The sequence below is a fragment of the Diadema setosum genome, chromosome 7 (genome assembly GCF_964275005.1).
Source record: "Diadema setosum chromosome 7, eeDiaSeto1, whole genome shotgun sequence".
Classification (NCBI taxonomy): Eukaryota; Metazoa; Echinodermata; class Echinoidea; order Diadematoida; family Diadematidae; genus Diadema; species Diadema setosum.
Window position 1 is genome coordinate 41,004,978 of NC_092691.1, and position 18,965 is coordinate 41,023,942.

General features: G+C 39.2%; 1 protein-coding gene across 1 annotated transcript in view; it reads left to right on the forward strand.

The window, feature by feature from the left end:
- Nucleotides 1-212: 212 nt before the first annotated feature.
- The window catches only part of LOC140230855 (protein dead ringer homolog), a 28,491-nt gene continuing 9,738 nt past the window's right edge, over nucleotides 213-18,965 (forward strand). Inside the window, exons 1-4 of the mRNA XM_072311001.1 lie at nucleotides 213-248; nucleotides 863-1,690; nucleotides 2,579-2,651; nucleotides 18,369-18,552. Of these exons, the coding sequence (XP_072167102.1) occupies nucleotides 213-248; nucleotides 863-1,690; nucleotides 2,579-2,651; nucleotides 18,369-18,552 (1,121 nt within the window). The remainder of the gene's footprint in view (nucleotides 249-862; nucleotides 1,691-2,578; nucleotides 2,652-18,368; nucleotides 18,553-18,965) is intronic.

Below are 18,965 nucleotides of genomic sequence, written 5' to 3' on the forward strand. Positions count from 1 at the left end.
GAATTGGTTGAAAGTTTGCCCCAGTGATTTTCAGTCAGAGCTCGGGTGAGGCACCGCGCGGTCAGCATCGGCGGAAGAGACGGCTGTTTTCTGGGTATGCAGCTGCGGATAGAGTGGACTACGTATATCGTTGCTATACCGGTACCCCTTTATCGAATTTGAACAGCTGTGCAGTGAAATTCTCCCCAACACGTCAAATCAGTTATTGGATGATGGAATCAATTATGACTGCTCCACCGAAACACCTGGTGAGTATGAATTCCATGTATATATCACTCAAAACAACATCTTAAATTCTTATGATCTCATTCAAGATCTTGTCTTGATTTGCGTTGTGACTTACGCTTTACATTGCAATCCAAAGTTTGTACAACCAGTTTGAGGGTCAAACTGGTGCTATAAAAATGTTAAGTTGTTTTTGTTTTTGTTTTTTAATTTCTCTAGCCAGTTACTGCATATTTTTTTTATTTTCTTTCTTGGCTTTGATACCTGTTTAATTGTATTCTATGCCAAACAATCTTTCCCAGTTTTTCCACCTCATCACCCCCCCCCCCCCCCCCACACACACACACATCCATTACAGGGCCTATCTTGTTCTCTTACATGTATAATTTATGGTGGCTTTAATCTTTTACCTCCATCATAAAACATTTTCCTCCTACTCTTTGTTCCAAGTGAGAGACAGTATTGTCACACATTCAAATAACACTTGCATACTTCCTCTCTGACCAGAAAGAGTTGTTTGAATGTTATTACATAACCCTTGTCATTTGCCATTGGTATGTGGGGTTATGTACTTTTCTATTCTTTTTTTTTTAACTTCTGATTTATTTTTTTCTTTTCATTTTTGTTTCACTTCCAGTCTCCAAGGCACCTGGCCATGTATGAAATGTCACGGCGAGAAATCCTGGAACAGTACATTCACCAGAATGGCCATGAAGAGAGTGATCATCCAGACAAACCGAGGAGAATGAGTGTGGATCCAGCCAGTGATGAGGAACTGGATCGTGAGGAGACGGTTGCCAAGGAGAGGGAAGAAGATGAGAGGAGGCGAGTGATGGAAGAGCAGAGACGCATCATCGAGGAGCAGCGTCGCATTGTGGAGGAGCAGCGGAGGAGGCTGGTGGAAGAGCAGCAGAGGCAGCTGATGGAGGAGGAAGATGAGGAGCGGAGACTTCTCATGGAGGAGCACAGGAGACGTCTTATGAGGGAAGAGAGGGAAGGCATCATTGACAAGAGCCGTGGGGAGGAGGAGGAGGAGGAGGAGGGTAACGAGGAGGAGATGCAGACGCGAGATGAGGAACTGCGGGTCAGACGCGATGCAGCCCAAGCCCACATCGACCTCAACATGATGCGTGCAAACTCACATCTGAAGGAGATCATCAACAAGAACCGGCGATTCGGCTCCCCTCCCGGTCCCACCGAAGACCTGTCCCCGCGACACACCAATGGTAGCATCCATGACAGCGACAGCGAGTCTTACCTCACGCATCGTGCAGCGCATGGCGGTAGTCCAGACCTCCCTCACTCATTTGTGAAAGCCTCACACCCCCTCATCAAGAATGAGGACAGCCTTGAAAAGACGGACATTGACATCGGCTTGAAGGATGACCTCAAAACTACCAGCATGGATGACCGGGATGGAGAGAAACCACAGACAGAGTGGTCATTTGAAGAGCAGTTCAAACAGGTACAGGATGTTGCCATCCCCTCATGGCTATGAATCTTGTAGCAACAGATCTTAGAAATAATGTGCAACACAGTGATCACAGAGCTGTGTGCATATCATCGCGTGAGAATGAAAAGGGTGTAAGTTGCCACTAAACCCACAGTGTTTGAGGCAACTTAACGCCCTTCTCATTCTCAGCCGACGATATAATGACACTTGAAATGTGAAAAAAAAAAAATATATATACAACATTGTAACCTTGTGAATATTGTAAGTTCAATGAAAACAAAGTCTGGCAGCTACAACATTGAATTTTCAGTGGAAGCTCAAGTTAACAATTGATTGTTGTAACTGTAAAAGTTGTTTTGTGAATTGAAAGACTGAGGTAATCAGATTTTCATCTTCAGAGATTCAGCAGGAGCAGCTGTTTAAAGATCTTTCTGTCTTTAAAATATTGTGATAAAATGTTCAGTCTATAGTCACTGCTTATGCAGTGGAACCTCTTTGTAAAAAAAATGTCAGACATTTAAAACAAAGCGCTGTCATAAGGGGGTAATTTTCCAGGCCCCAACTCTTTATATTTCTGTGTTTCTTCTACCCTGATAATATAGTCAGAAACCTTATATGATTTATAAGGTAATTGTCTTTTTTTTTAGTTCTTATTATCATGAAGTTCCCCTTTAACATACAATTAGATTTCTCTTTTTTTTCAGCTCTTGGATTTTTTGTTGGTTAAACAGAACTACAAATTTGTACTGAGCACTGAGGATTAAGTGATAGAATGTTGAAATCAAGTCTATTACTGGGGTGGTAATAATTCAAATACCCTTTGAATGCATAAATACATGTAGATATGATTCATTGCCTTTTTTTTTTTTTCATTCCCCTCATTTCCCCTCATTTTCCCAGCTGTATGAGCTATCGGCAGATCCTAAAAGAAAGGAGTTCTTGGACGATCTTTTTAGCTTCATGCAGAAGAGAGGTGAGTGACAGGTTTTCACTTTTTCAAAGTTTGATGCAGCAATTTCTCTTCATCTTCAAGAACATGTAGTTTTCTTCCAAGTCAAATACACTTTTTTTTTTCTATTCTCTTTTCCCATTTAGGGTTACTTAAATGGGTCAAATACTGATGTTAATAATACAGAAGGGTATTGTAAGCACTATATCCAGTAATCATACATCTCAGTATAGTATCATACATTTTTTTTTCGTATTTTTATTCGATCTTACCAATAAAAATTTGCACAAAATCATGATGTTAGTAACAGCCAGATGTTAGTTGTGATTTAATTAATACAATAGAAGGAAAATTAGTAGGTAAATGAGATGATCCCCCATTAGACCTTTTCTCTTTCAAGATCATCTGATGCAAAACACTTAATTGTATTTGCATCCAGAATTCTAAGCATTCATGGGCTTTTCTAAGATTTTGGATTGCTTGACAATCAGAGATATGCTGGTTGAATATGATATACCTATCTAAAGTGACATGGTAACATATTTATGAAACCACAACATCTGTATGACCAAACCCAGAGGTAGGCATTAATTGGCATTGACAACTCTTCTAAGTGCAAAATCAGATTAATTATGCAAATTTTTTACTCTGAGAGGGGACTACTTATCAGATTTAGCTCGGGCCAGAGGGGACTGAAAATTTATCTATTGATTCAGCATGGCCTTTGATTTCAGTCAGTCCCATCTTGGTCCTCTGGGATGGCAAATTAATGACATGATGTCAGCATGCATCAGATCAATACCAATTAGATGGATGTGCTGCTCTCTCATGAATGCTGCACAATCTGTCGCTGGAAATTGGAATGGAAGTGTACTTGGTATCTGCAGGTGGTATAATAGCAATCTGATTCAATTCCAACCTGGGCAGCTTCCATACTTTTAGCAGAAATGCATACAGAGTTTGCTTTGATGAGCAGGTTAATTCAGAGCATTGCAGTTGAAGTATTAGTGATAATCAAGCATGGTGTTAAAATTGTAAAGAAAAAAATAGTACTGGTAAACAAAACATAACAAATGTGATGTCTTAACAAGAGGCATGGTAGCAGCAAACTTTCAAAGCAAATGAGAGCCAAATATCTCTGTTAGTTAGGAGCTGTGTATAGCATATAACAAATTGAGAATTTGACAACATTTATCTAAGATGAAGATTAGTGTGAAACATTGCCATGTTGAGTTGTTTTTTTTTCTCCATTTCCAATCATATCAAAAGGACAAAAAAAGTTAATACCACCTCATTTTCTTACCTTTGAGCTGTAGGTTGGTCATCAGAAACTTCTGATTAGAATCGCCCATCGTAAAATTTTTCTCTTCTTTCATGTTCATGTGAAAGAATATATCCTGAAACCCAGAATTTGTGGAAAGATTTAATCTACTTTTAATGCATCATCATACATGAATTGCCTGCACAAATTTTGCCAATTTTGTTCATACAAAAAAGAATCACCACCTTCTTTCTATAAACTCATTAACTCCTAAATAAATTCAGCAAGAAACTTTGATAGCCAGTTACCAAAATAGCCAAAAAGTGCCAATCAAACTTATGCTGACAAAGCAAAGTAACATAGAATTTGACAATACATTGATTTTGATATTGTATGATGTCACATCTTCTGGTAGATTGTCTAATGATTTTTTTTTTTTGATTTTTTTTTTTTTTTTTTTTGGGGGGGGGGGGTGCATCTAGGGTTTGGCAAAGAGGGGCATGCTTAGTATCTAGAAAATGGATGAGAATGTTCTCTCAATATCAATGTAGTCATATTTGAGAGAGAGGAGATATTTGAAGCACTTGCTATGTACATCCCCCACAACATTCTTCATCATTGCATTGAGTGTATCATTGTTTACCCTTGGATGGTATCAAATCAAATGTTTTGACCTTCATGAGCACAGATTGTCTTGAGAAAAGTGGAACTGGGGTTGTTCTTTTTCTGCATTTGTGTTTGTGTGTGTGTGTGTGCGTGTATTTATTTGTGTATGTGTAATGTGCTGTATCTAAAGGTTCATCTCATTAACTTGCTTTTTGATGAACATTAGGAAAACACAGACACTTTCACCACACAATGTTTACATCAAATATTGCATTGTTTTCTCAGCATTCAGACAATAAACCTCAGTACAGTATACATCAATGGGTTGTGTTCATGGGAACTTAATGTAAAAGTCTGTTGTAGAAACTTTAATTCAATGTCAGCTAGGTTAAAGATAATAAAAAGTTTTGGTACCTCAAAAGTTTCCCTGAATTTCCGTGTTTCAGGTTAAAGTATCTATCATATAACTAACACTGTGAGACTTACTCGCCCCAAAGTGCTCTCATTTCTTAGTAATCATGCAATTAACTGCGACCAGCAGCCCCATACGCATAGCGACCAGCAGCCCCATACGCATAGCGTAATGGGGCTTCGCATTGTAGCATCCAGGATCATGACAGATTTAGTATCGCGGGCAAATATCAACTTAAAATCTACAAAATTCTTCAATTTGAAGACTTACCAATTAAGTTGAAGTCTTGAAAACAGGCTTCGGGCAACGTTTGGTTCTGCCAATAGTCCCTTTCTGTTCGAATTGATGACTGAATGTGACTCTGTCGAGAGGACCTTGGGAGAGCTACATACACTGATTACTACGGCCAGCGCATACGCACACATCACATGCGAACAAATTTCAAATCCATGAACGGATAAGATGTTTGTGTGCGCATGCGCTGGCCGTCAATTCAGTGTAGCTCTCCCAAGGTCCTCTCGACAGAGTCACATTCAGTCATCAATTCGAACAGAAAGGGACTATTGGCAAAACCAAACGTTGCCCAAAGCCTGTTTTCAATACTTCAACTTAACTGGTAAGTCTTTAGATTGAAGAAATTTTTGGATTTTAAGTTGATATTTACCCGCGATACTAAATCTGTCATGATCCTGTAAGCTACAATGCGAAGCCCCATTTAGCTATGCGTATGGGGCTGCTGGTCGCAGTTAGCTACACAGTGTGCGTATGGGGCTGCACGCTACTGGTCGCACTGATATTCGCACAATACGTGTAATACCTCGCCGCCGCCGTACGGCGGCGGCTCTGGTACGAAACCATTATTGCATGATTACTAAGACATGAGAGCACTTTGGGGCGAGTAAGTCTCACAGTGTTAGTTATATGAAAGGTACTTTAACCTGAAACACAAACTAAGACAAGGAAATTCAGGGAAACTTTTGAGGTAATACCAAAACTTTATATTATCTTTAATCATTTAATGCATATAATAAAAAGCAGGAGTGTTTGTGGTTGTTAGTAAATTTACCATTCCACATTTAAGTATGTTGTAATAGTGTGTACATAGTTGTTGTTTGTTTTTTGTCTTCTTTTGTTCTTCTCTGAAGTTGCTGTTTCTTTTAAGATCCAGGTTCAGTAAGAATCAAAGGGCTTCATTTCAGTGGAATAGTAATTACTCGGCCTAATTGCTAAAACAGAATCTGGCTTGGATGCTGAGAGCATAACTGTAATGGAATATATAATTTGAAAAGTTGAGGTTGTTGTAATAGTGCTGTTATGGCTTGATGTTCATGGACATGAAGACAAAAGAAGGAATTAATTACCAATCAGTGCTGTCAAACCCCCTGTTGGTCCTCGTAATTAGAAATAAATTGATTTCACTGGAAAAAAAAGGGCCAGCACTATCTGAGAGTAGCGTCTCGGATGAAAAGAAATGGATCAAAGAAGAGTTTGATCCAATGTAATGAGGGTGAGACAAGATGCTAAGTGGTGCTCCATGGTCCGTGATAACACCAAGAGTAAACACTGATACCGTGATATTATTAGCAGCATGCATCAAGCATTTTGTGTCAATGTAAGAGAGCTGTTTGACAAAATGTGGAAAATTAAAAAAGTGAGATGTTAGTCTTCACATTGGGGTTTACCATCATGGTATCATTCTAGAGTACCATGAATGAGAGATTATTTTCCCCACTTTCACTGAGTGATTGATGGGACTTTGTGGCAGTTTACTCCATTTTGTTGTAAGGGAACATGATATCCGAGAACAATGGAAGATATAGTTTGAGTCTCACAGGCGTGTGCTAGGTCAGAGCATGTAACAATCAATATCAATGCTAGAGCAACAAAAGGGTCCAGACTGCATACAGACTTTAGCCTTGGGTTCATGGATGAATTCAAGGGTTTTTAAAACCTTCTGCATTGGAAGATAGTTTCCTCCCCTACTAGAAAATCAAGTGCAAGTCTAACGCTTTGTGTTGATTAGCAAGTGCAGGGCTCACACTTACATTGTACATTTACTCTGATGGCCTATTATGGTCACTGTCAAAATATTTGAATTTGAAATTTTGGTGGCCCAAAGTTGAAATATCTTGTCCCGAAATAAAATTTTTGATCCAAGATTTTGATCCAAGAAGGATCAAAGTTTGTCTGTTTTTTCTCCATCTGACAGTGAGGAATTGCAGCAAACCAGCTTAACATGAAAAATTCTTCAAACTTAAGGGCATCTCTCACTCTTGTAATTTACAGAATTGTAGATGGGGTGCCTCAGCGCTTGTCACATTGGATTTTCCAGCGTGCATGAAATGAGAATAGAAACACAATTATCCCAAGAGTTTTTAAGGATTCATACAATCGTTTCCGCCCGGCTTTGGTGGGTAAAAAAAAAATATGCAGAACCCTTATTTGACAGTAAATCAACTCCCTCGATCCTTTGCTTCCCATTCACCGATGTAAGATTTCATGTACTACAGTCGAGTAGAGAGATACACCAACAAAAGATGTAAATTTATCCCTGCTTATCTACAAATTACAGTGGGTAAAGTGTATGGAAGCGCGTTCAATGCAGAGTCGGAAGCACTGCAAAAAGGGGGCTATTTGGAGGCATTTAACTGGTTAGGTTTGACTTAATATTATTCTGGAGAGAAGGAAGACTTCAAAGCAGATCTATGTCATCTTAATTGCATACCCCAAGAAAAGTTTGTTGTTGTACAGAGTTAAACTGGGGCAGCTTTATTCCCAGTTGCCTTTCTAGTGAACTTGTTCAAGTTTTGTGTTTCCGTTTTCACTCAAATACATCAGAAATCGTATTTACATTTATCTGAAGGATCACTCTAGATGCAAAGGCTGCCATTTGTGTACAAAAAGATTTTGTAGTTACATCTACGAAACCAAGGTTCCTTGTCTTCCTCTTCTTTAATAACTTGTGTAGGAGTGTGTGAAACACTTACAATGTAGCTGTGACAGCTTTTCAATATAATTCTGATCAAATTTGAAATAGATCGCGTTCTTTGATATCAGAACTATGTAACTATCACCTGCTATTCATCCTATTCACCCTTATGCTTAGGCAAGTTTCCATTTGGATTTGGGGGACATGCCACATGGATGTACTCCAAATTGTCGCTCATTTGAAAGCAGAGTTCAATTTTATATTCACATTTTGATAGACAGCCAGTATTTGTGGTAGAAATCAAACAGCATATAAATAAAATTTCATATTCAAATTACCCTGTAATATCTTGTCTTTTGCTGCCAGTTTGCAAGCTTCTAACTATAACTGACTGTGAGATGAGCAAGGTTGCACACTCTAATTGTGGCTGTTTAAAGGGGATGGCTAGTAACTGATCAGTGGGAATCAGTGGGAATGCTGGGGGATGATTGTTCCAATTCTTGTGGGATTCATTTAAGAGCACATTATATATTTATTGTTGTGTGAAAATTATTTGCTTCAGAATGGTCTCATATTCAAGTAATGTGCAGTTTAATAGCCCCGTCACTGTACAGGCATGCTATAAAACCTGGAAACATTAAACTGCACATTACTTGAATATGAGACCATTCTGAATCAAATGATTGTCACACAACAATAGATATGTACTCTTAAATGAATCCCACAAGGATTGGAACAATCATCCCCTAGCATTCCCACTGATTCCCACTGATCAGTTACTAGCCATCCCCTTTAATACTGCATAGAAAGAAACATCTACGAACATGGTGTTGTCCTCCGCCATCTTATTTACTGACCGAAAGTGGTTGGCTCTATTTGCTGTTGAGATGTTAGCAGCTTGAATGAATGTGGCACCTGTAAACAGGTACAGGGTGAAATACATAGAGAAACTTTTTTTTTTCCCTCTCCAGTATCAACTGGACGCTAAGCCGGCCAAATTAAGCTTTACCGCAAATTTTTCCTTCTAAGTATCCCCTGTCTGCTACCCATCCAGTGTTAAATCTAAAAGCTAATATGATGATGCCGTCCCAATAGCGCTACTGAAAATTCCTGTTTGTTTGAGTCACCGTGACAGTGGGTGTGTGAAAGGGAATCACACATTCCTCTTCCCCCTTGAGGGTGTTTGATCCGTCCAAAATTTGAGTTTGATTGTTCGGGCCCACTCCGTGTATTATCTCACCTAGCTGGTAGAATCGGCATCCCAAGTTTGCATCGAAGGAGCTCCATGAAAAAAACACGAACTACACCAGTAGTAATCCTCCACTTTCTCCTCTTTTTTTTTTCATTCCCCAAGTGGACTTATTTGTCACAATGGTTGGTGTTTAATCAAGGATTCATCCAGCTTCCCAATCTGAAGAAAGAGGTTTAATCTCTGGTACTATCATCCGGCAAATTTATTCCGCCATTGAGCAGTGGTAGCCACTGGTGGGCCTCTTAAGTTCTTCTTGCCACTGTATCGAGCTGGAATCAAAAGAGCTGTTTACTTCCCTTTGGCTTGTCCCATTTACCCACGTTTCTGGAGGGAAGTGGCTCTCTCTTTCACTTGTCACAAAAAAAAAAGAAAAGAAAAGAAAAGAAGAAACACAAATCACCGCCCAAGAGCTTGTGGTGGAGATGGACAACACAAAACAGAAGGAATTACTTTTCTGGGAATGAAGAGATGCCGTTGAACAATAGATTGGTCTTTGATTGGTAGGAAATACCTTGAGTCAGTTTGTGCAGTGGAAAAAGGGAACACTTTCACATAACATCACAGAATCAAATTGTATGATAAAAGGAAATCAATGAGATGGCATGTTGGTTGATGTGTGGTGGCTGGGAAAGAGACTGGCACTCTCGGCTGAGGTGCTCCATGATGGAAAGGTCTTCATCATTCTCAAAGAATGCACCTGTTAGGCTGCATTTGTGTGGTTTATGATAACATGCAAAGGAGCAGTGACCACAGACTGTTCCATTATACCAGCATAATGGCAATTAATGACTCAGTTCTCTTCTTCACTTCAACATTTGTCAGTCATTCACCCAGCTTAATTAATTACATCAATTGGGAGAACTGGAAGCATAAAGCCCCAAAATGACTCCAGTTGTGGGGGAAAATTGAAAGCTGGGATGGTTTCACAGAAGAAAGAGGAATTGTTGTCAGCCAGTGATCTCACTAAAGATAAGTTGATGCAGTCTAAAAAGCTACCTGATTTCTTGAGGATTCTGAGAATCTCAAATGTTTTTCTTCTTGTTTTGAGGAATACACTAAAAGCACCTGCACACTGGGTGCCCTGTGTGTGTAACCTTTGTGGTCACCACACAAATGGGTAATACTAACGTCGTGCTTGACTATCATTCAGTTGTCATTATAGGTATATCCACAGGCCACTTAGTAGCTGCCCATAGACTGGCAATGATATAATTAAAGGCATACTTTGTCATATATTACTATGGAAAAAAAGGCTTCTCACATAGCATTCCTCCTACAATGTCAAACTATGGAAAATCTTGATAATATCATGTAAAAATGTTACAATTCCCTAATACTATGCATGGGTTGTAACAATATTTGACTCTTGTTTCCTTGTTTTGTTTTGTTTTGTTTTTTCAGTTGCCCCCCTCTTCCATGTAGAAAGTGACATATGTGGGAAAGAACACTTGGACTTAAGATATTCACGCAAATAGGTAGCTGGCATTAGTGGAGGCGTCACTATAAAAGCACATTATATACTGTGGTTATCGATCCTTATCTTCCTACCTCTTACGGCCGAATTAAGCAGTGAATCCCGTCCAGAATCAATACGCTTCAATGCGGGACCATTTTGATCCCCTCTTATCACTCGCTTGGCCCTCCCGCCCGGATGCATTGAACTTGTCAGTGGTCCAGTGCGGCTGAATAGATAATTGATTCCATTCCAGCCAATTCAAAGCTGTTGAGGATTCCTGATTAATCCGTACTGATGGGAAACGTAACAGTTGCCCGCTTCACCTTTTTTTCCTCCATCTTCCCCTGTACGTAATCCCTTTGGAAAGAAAAAGTGCTGTACCACTTCTCCTAATCCCTCCTGAATCCTTCTTTGAATCTATAGATCCCTGGTAAGGACTTTCCCAGATATAAAGGAGGAATGAAAGGGAGATGCCCGTGTCATTGAACCCTGTAAAGCTAATGTCATTAGGGACCTGCTGACTAACTGAAGGGGGCAACTTTCAATTGGTGTTTTTAGCGTGTGAATTAAAACTAAAAAATCAATGCAAGGTATTCAATTTTCAGCAGTCTTTCTGAAGCTTTCAAACCAATAACTTTGTCTTCTGCTGATCATCAGTCTTACCCAGCCCAGTTTGGTCCACCCCCCCCCCCCACACTCTCAAATGCACATTAAAATAATCCAACTTTGTTCCTTAATCTATGCCTGAGACCACCCCCCCCCCCCACCAATCCAAATCGACAATTATGTTCTGTACACTGTGTATTTAAGTACTTATATTTTTCAAACTCATTATTACTCATTAAACTCAGAACAAAAAGAAAGATGTTTTTGAAAAGGGGAGAACATCACTAGAGTCATTCATGCTAATTCATTATTTTATTTTAATTTCTTATTTTTATGTTTTGCAGCCAAGATACAGTACTCTTTAATGTAGATACTGGCACCTTGTTAATTTTGTAAAGGGGGCACTCTTCATTCTTCCGTGAAGCAGTGAGTCATGTCAATGTTATGCAAATCCAGACTTGTGTTATTAGTAATAGTATATTCACAAACAACAGGTGTATACTTTAATACCGTTCTCGTAGGAATATTTGCACCAGTTATGTCCAAGGCTGTCACCGAGAGGATTGCACTTTTCTATCAACAAACAACAACAAAAGCATCATGAATCCATAGTTTATATGTCATTGAACAAGTCTCTTTGATTAGAACTCTGTTTGATCTTATTTTCTTTTAACGATCATTTAGTGGGACGTTTCTGGAGAGTGCTTTGTTGAGAAGTAACCATGTGTTAACCCAGAAAAGACAAAACATCTCCTGGCACTGGTTCTGCAGATAAAAAGTACATGTAGTTGAAGGACTGCAGTAATTACAGTTCTCTTCTTTAATCAACTGCTTTTTTTCTCTCTCTCTCTTTTTTTTTTTCTTACCTTCCTTTTGTCTGCTTCACCTGAGATGGCTGAATTGAAGAAGGGTTCTAAAGTGGCTTCTCTAGAGATCAGAGATCATTAACTAGCAAATCCTCCCCTGGGATAGAGGTGGTTTGGTGATTTAGGCGGGAGGAAAGAGGAGATTACGGGGCCCCAGTTAAACTTGATATCCTCTGATGAAAACCATTAAGTGGAAGTTGCAAAATATGATTATGACACAGGTGTTTTTTGAGAAGTGTTGATTAGTTGTCATTTATAGGCCACGCAAGCTCTGTCTTTTTTAAGATTTGATTAGTCAGATCAAGTGGATTTTTAAGCACTCCTCTCTGTTGCTAGATATGAATTGTTTCAAGAGGGTAGCTATTATATTAATTTTTGAAGTAAAATAGCGAAAGGGGCCCATTTTTTTTTTCAGTAGATTTTCAGTGCGAGTAGAATTTCTACCCCAAAAGAAATAACAAAATATTGTGATTACTAAGCATGCACGTCTTTGCACATGGCAGAATGTGTACGAGGTTCACATTCAAACCAATTTAATGTCTTTTACTTGTCCGTGAATTATACGTCAGAGTGAGATAAAGCAATACCTTTTGCAAGAAAAACAAGTTGCAGAAAAAAATATGCTCGTCAAATTTAGTTCAACGTGGATAATGAACAGATACTACAGACTGTAAACTTGAACTATCACAGAGAAAGAGATACGAGTCAGTTAAGTCTTTCTTCAGTGTTGTAGAAGTTGCTACCAGGGGGAATTGATGTCACTTTTATTTCCATGGATATATGATGGGGAATCAGTTTCAAAGTAATGGAGAGGGCTAATAGGAAACATATTTGTGGATCTAGAAAGTAATTGTCATACTACCCAGATTCACTGGAGGTGCCATGTTTACACTGCTTCCTGCCTGTGTGTCTGCCCAGGGCTGCGAAGACTTATTCCCACCATTACAGTGCCACGCCCATTGGCATGGTTTTGATTAATTCTCCCTTATGTTGAGAGGACGGCGGCTATTTGTCATCATCGCGCTAATTCGTGCCCTCTCCCAAGTTCTGATCAGATGATTGGACGTAGGGTCCTTACCGGATTAATCCTCCGCAAACTGGTGAATGCCTGCCATGAATTGTGGCTAAAATTGAATTACACGCCAGACTAAAGTCTTGATTCCCGATGATGGGCAGGTCGCACTCAATGATATTCGGAAATCTCCGGGAGATGACCTGCACTTTGATTCTGAGGCAGCTTTTGAGAGTGAGAAATCCTTTCTGACTGCAACACAATCTTTGTCAACTAAATTTTTTCAATTTTTCATTGTCAGTATATCCATCATGGCAAGGCACTGGCAGTGTTAGGTGAAATTCCTATTTTCTTCATATCGTTTACACTCTTTGTGAAAATGTTCAGATTAGTTTTTATACTTACCTGACTTATAGAAATGGAATCTCTTTCATCTGAAATTTTGTATGTAATTTGTAGTCTTCAGAAGGAACAGAAAGACAGACATGAAGAGGTGGTACATCGTGCTCTTCTCAAAGGCAATTAGTATCTCTTCCCTCTAGTGTAGAAATCATCAAGCAAGACATCCCTAGATACCAAACAGTGGATCACCCCCACATTATTATTGTTTGTCTCCCTAAATAAAAGGGGGAGGGGGGTACATTCCCCCTCCATGATGAGAGACAGTTTCCTTACACATGTGGTCGGCCAAGATAAGACATGAGATGTTCCTGCGCTCATAGGCTTTATCGGAAGCTGGAGAGGTTATTGCGATGAAAACATGCTATTGATACAGCGCTGGGGTCTATTAAGAGAACCAGGCTTTCTTACCTGTACACCTCTACCTCCTCTGAGTATTTCTTCCAAACTTATCTGTGCATCACGAAGTTGCCTGCGTGGAGTAAGGTAAGATCATCCTCTTAACACCCCTCTCAGATGACAAATGCCCCAATCTGATATAAGCATCTCAATCTCCAAGTGCTTGTTGGTTCATGGGATTCAGATGAAATTTCCAGCACAAGGCACTAAAAAGCAACAACAACAACAACAGAGTAGAAGCAGCAATAGTTGTTAAACATCGATATAAAAAAAAGAAAAAAAGGGGACCGCATTGATTACAAGCTGAGCAGAGGTAGCAATCTGAGACAATGGTTTGTAGAGAAGACAACAATGAGGTTAGGTGAATTATTGGAGCTTGTATCAAAAACTAATGGTGGAAGAGGATGAAGTCACTGAAAAGATCGAATCACTATTTCTAGGTTGTGGGGAACAAGAAATGATTGTTATGGAATACTAAAATTTAACAATATGAGTCTTTCTTATATAGTCATCTATAAGTTTTTAAATTAAATGGCATTATCTTTATTGTGTTTATTTCTTGATTTAGAAAAAGCATTCTTGAAACAAAATCAGACAAAATGGTGAAACTGACAATCTGCAGTTAAAAGTTGTTGCTGCCTTCAGGGTTTGTGGGAATATCCCAAGAGAAATGGCTTGTCCTATTGCACCAAAGTGATCACATTAGCATTAGCATTGTACCATTTAAATCTGTTCTGCAGTTGAGTACCAGTTGTGAGTTAACACGTGTATGAAGACTGTACATTGCAGCAGATTTAATGTACCATTATATAATTTTTAGCATGAAACAATTTTTCTCTCATTAGGAAGGCCTCGGCCAAAACAAAAATTTGATTCCCCAATATGCACCATGCAAATCTGAACCCCTTTAGAAATAATCAGCATGCAAACTGAGCCCTTTATTATTTGTATGGCAAGTTTCTATATTTCTCATTGTGCATTGTGTGGTCTCCATTAGAGATTTTTATTTCTCAGGAGTTTAGTCATCATACACGTTTGCAAGATTGAAATAAGATGCATTTGGAAAGAAAACCCCTGAAGCTCGTGTCCATCGATATTGTCTTTTTTTAGGGTGAGACAGGATTAAATTCATCCTTGGTTGATTAGAAACCATGGGAAAACATAAACCATGAATTGTCGCCTGGGAATAAAGAACAAGGAAGGTAAATATTCATTCCACATTTCAACAGGTATGAAATGATAAATATCTGTAGCCCCCTTCTCTTTCTCTGCCCAAAGCTTGCTGTGGAGAGATGTGGGTTATCGGAAAGCCTCCATTAATGGGAAGTACGCACAGGTTAGGTCGATGACAAGCAGACATTGATACCATAGCCCAAAAAAGGCAGTTGTCAAAATGTTGGAGTTATTTGATTTCAAGATCATGGCAAGCTTGGCTGCAAAGATTGCGGTCCATTCCGAGCGTGGCGAGTTCAATGATTACAGTGGAGGCTACCACGTTGTTTCCGATCATCCTAGGCGGAGTAAGGCGATTATAGGCTAAAATCAGACTCTGGTCCACCTGATAGTGAGCTGGAACTTACGAGTTTTGCCCCTTTCTCAATTCTTCTTTCAAAATACTCTATCATATTCTCCCATTAGCTTGTATACATAATTTTTTGTGTGCATGTGTTCTGATATCTGTATGGTATAAATCCAGATTTAGTAGCAAGATGGACTTTCCCCATGATATTTTGGAACTGTTTTCAAAGATCATTAAGTTTTATTGGTGTATACCTCCCCCTCATCCTGTACTACACGAATAATATTTTGCAACCAAAGTTCTGAGACACTTCTGTAGATTTTTTTATATATTATGATTTGAGATGAGGTTAGTACCGTAGAAGTTACGAGAAAGTATGTATGCTATTGATCGATGAATACAGTTTATATTAGATTGATTCAAACATGCGTTTGGCAAACTGTCATCAACAGATGGTATTAAATTAATAGTTATATCCACAAAATGAATATCAAACTATTCCAAGGAGAGAACAACTTTTATTTGATTTTTTTTTTTTTTTTGAAGGAGGGAATTTTTTTGCAAAGAATGTGATATGTTGCTGCGCATTCTGTAAAAAATGAAACTGAAGTGTGTTCATCTGTAACAAGTATGTGAAAGTAAAACCTCCAGAAGGACATGGGGATTGTGAGCCAAGAATTGAACTCCTAGCTTTGATCCAATATTGGTTATGGTGGCCTTCATGTTGGGGCACAAGCTTGTTTACCAGAATTAGATAAACAATAAAATTGAAATCAATAGGAAAGTCTGACGCTCCGTGGTGGGGCGCAACAAAGGCACATGAGAGATCAAATGAAAAATGTCATTGTGGTTTGTGAGGATGGTACACACCTGACAGATGGAGGACTTGTTACCCATTGTGTGGGAACATATGTCCTGTGCGGCCAAAGAAAAGAAAGAGAGTGCATATCGACAGGTTGGGACAATGGCCGAACAGGGTTAGCCATTAGAATTAAACCCAGGGAGGACAAAAGACTTACAAAGCACGGAACTCTCTCACACTGCCGGCAAGGATTGTAACGCACTCTCCAGCTCCTACTTTTCCCCCCATCAATTTTTTATCGACGTACACCATTGTCTTGAGGTTTTGATCCTTCCCGATTCAGTGGGCAGGATTTAGTCGCTTGTCAATAACTAGACAAGGGAGAATAAAGCCCCGCAAGGCAAAGGATTTCTTTCTTTGATATATCAGTGTGTGTTTATGTGTAAGCCCTAACCTCATCAGCAGGTTGATGGTGAAAAAATGTGGTGGATCTATATAACGTTTGTAGAGAAGATGACACCAATGATGTTGATAAAAATTGATGATGTTGATTACAGTGGTAGTTACTCCATTAAAGATATAGTCCTTGGGCATCCTGGCAAAAATACATCACTCAGTGTGAAAAAAGCATGTTCTCTGCTAATTAGTGTCTCCTCTGGTTTTCAAGCTGAATTAATCACCCCCAACCAGAGAAATCAATATCTTGCGAATGCCTGGCAAGTTGTTGCCCACATTCCTCTTCCATTTCTGGGCCAATCCTAACAAAGGAGCCGACGCATGTGCGGGAATTCACTGAAGTCACACAAGAGAAGAAAAAGAAGCAGCGAAAACTCCGCTGGCTTTGTCTCGCTGAGCTAAGTGGCCGCGCATTATATCGAAGATGCACAATTAACCCAGCTTCCTGTATCAATGCAAATGAATTAGGCCTTTGATATACAATTTCCACCTCCCGTATTTGAGACAATAACCTCCTTTTATACGGTTTTTCCTGCCATTGCATGGAGGTGATTAGATTTGCTGCGTGTTTTCCTAAACCCATATTTTCAGCATCCTCACGGTCTGGGATCTTGTTACACCTCCAGCTAGTCGTGCAATTTGTAGCACTCATCGAGAGCTAGCACTTAATCCTCAGCCTGGTGTTTACCACCGCTCTAATGAAGATTGGATTTGTAAATTATGCGCCATTCTTATCTTGTCATCGCAATGCATACCTCCGTATGTGGGCTATAATTGAGATGCTTAATTGAAACAAGATGTGGCTTTTTATATTTGTGGACACGCTTTTAGTGGGTCTAATTGTCAAAGCCTTGAAATTACAGAGAGAAATTAAAGTGAAAACAAAATGATCTTCAAAATTGAACGAATGACACCCTTGTGTGGTATGATTAGGTTACCCTAGACATTCGTGGCTTGATAATTTATGATGTTATCGATACATCTAGTCATTTCTTAGTGGTAAGCAGTGGTCAGAGTTTGTCAGATGAAGGATGTATGATATTACTTATTTTGACTCTTTTAATTTCATTTTCTCAGAGCAGGGGACAGGTTTTTAGTTGTTCACAGACACTGCAGAGTAGAAGCTATCAAAACACAAAAGTACATTGTAGATCAATGCTTTGAGGTTTTCTGCCAGTCTCAAGTGTTGATGTTTTCGGAAAGATCCTAAAAGACCTGGTGAACAGAAACCACAACATCTATTAGGGTTTCTTTTTGACTCAGTGTTCTTGAAGCAGATTTAAAATTTTACAGTGAAGAATTATCCTAATGATTCAAAAATATTCTCAGATTATATAAAAAATATATGCTTCTATGAAATTCATTTTCTCACACACAAAACCAAACAAGATCGATAAAGAGTACATATTTCCACAAACTTGAATCCCATGAAATGTAATGTTACCACGAAAACATGGCTAGGCAAACAGTAGTTCAACATTGATAACTGGAGTATGTACTACCACAGTGTTTGAATTATCATATTGATGCATTACCCTTCTCAGGGGCGGATCCTGGAATTCTGTAAAGAGGATGCGCCTTTACAAAATGAAAGGGGGTGCACGTACCCTCCTCCCTTTTTTTTTTCTTTTGATTTCTTCTGTTCTAACAAAAAATAAGGGGGCGTGTGCCTGGTACACCCCCCTCTGGATCCGCCACTGCTTCTACTAGTCATTTTCAAAAGGTTATTTTCATCTTTGTTTCTTGTCTCGATGCCTGAACTGCAGGGACGCCGGTGAACAGGATTCCTATCATGGCTAAGCAGGTGCTGGACCTGTATGAGCTGTACAACCTGGTGGTGGCTAAAGGGGGACTGGTAGAAGTGATTAACAAAAAGCAGTGGAGGGAGATCACTAAGGGGCTCAACCTCCCTGCCTCCATCACCAGTGCGGCCTTCACTCTCAGGACACAGTGAGTTCATCCCTCATCTCCATCTTATCTCTCACAAGTTTAACCCATTGAGGACGAGTCCCGAGTTAACTCGGGCAAGTGTCTATAGGAAATGCACGTTGTAGCAAAATCACATATATGTGGATTGAGTGAATGCAGCAATATCAGTAGAACACATCAGTGAAAGTTTGAGGAAAGCTATGAATTTTTAAAGTTCCAGGGTTACCTCCGCTGGATGAGAAGACTGTTACAGTTTACGGATGTCGAAAAAATAAAAAAAGAATTCCACAAACTTTCACTTCTTTAAGTACTCATTCCCTCTACTTTTTACCAACATATGTTAATGGGACTATATGCTCATTTATTATGCGAGAAACTTGAAGTTATGTTGAATTTTCTTTATATTTTCTTTATATCATTCTTCGCATGTGACA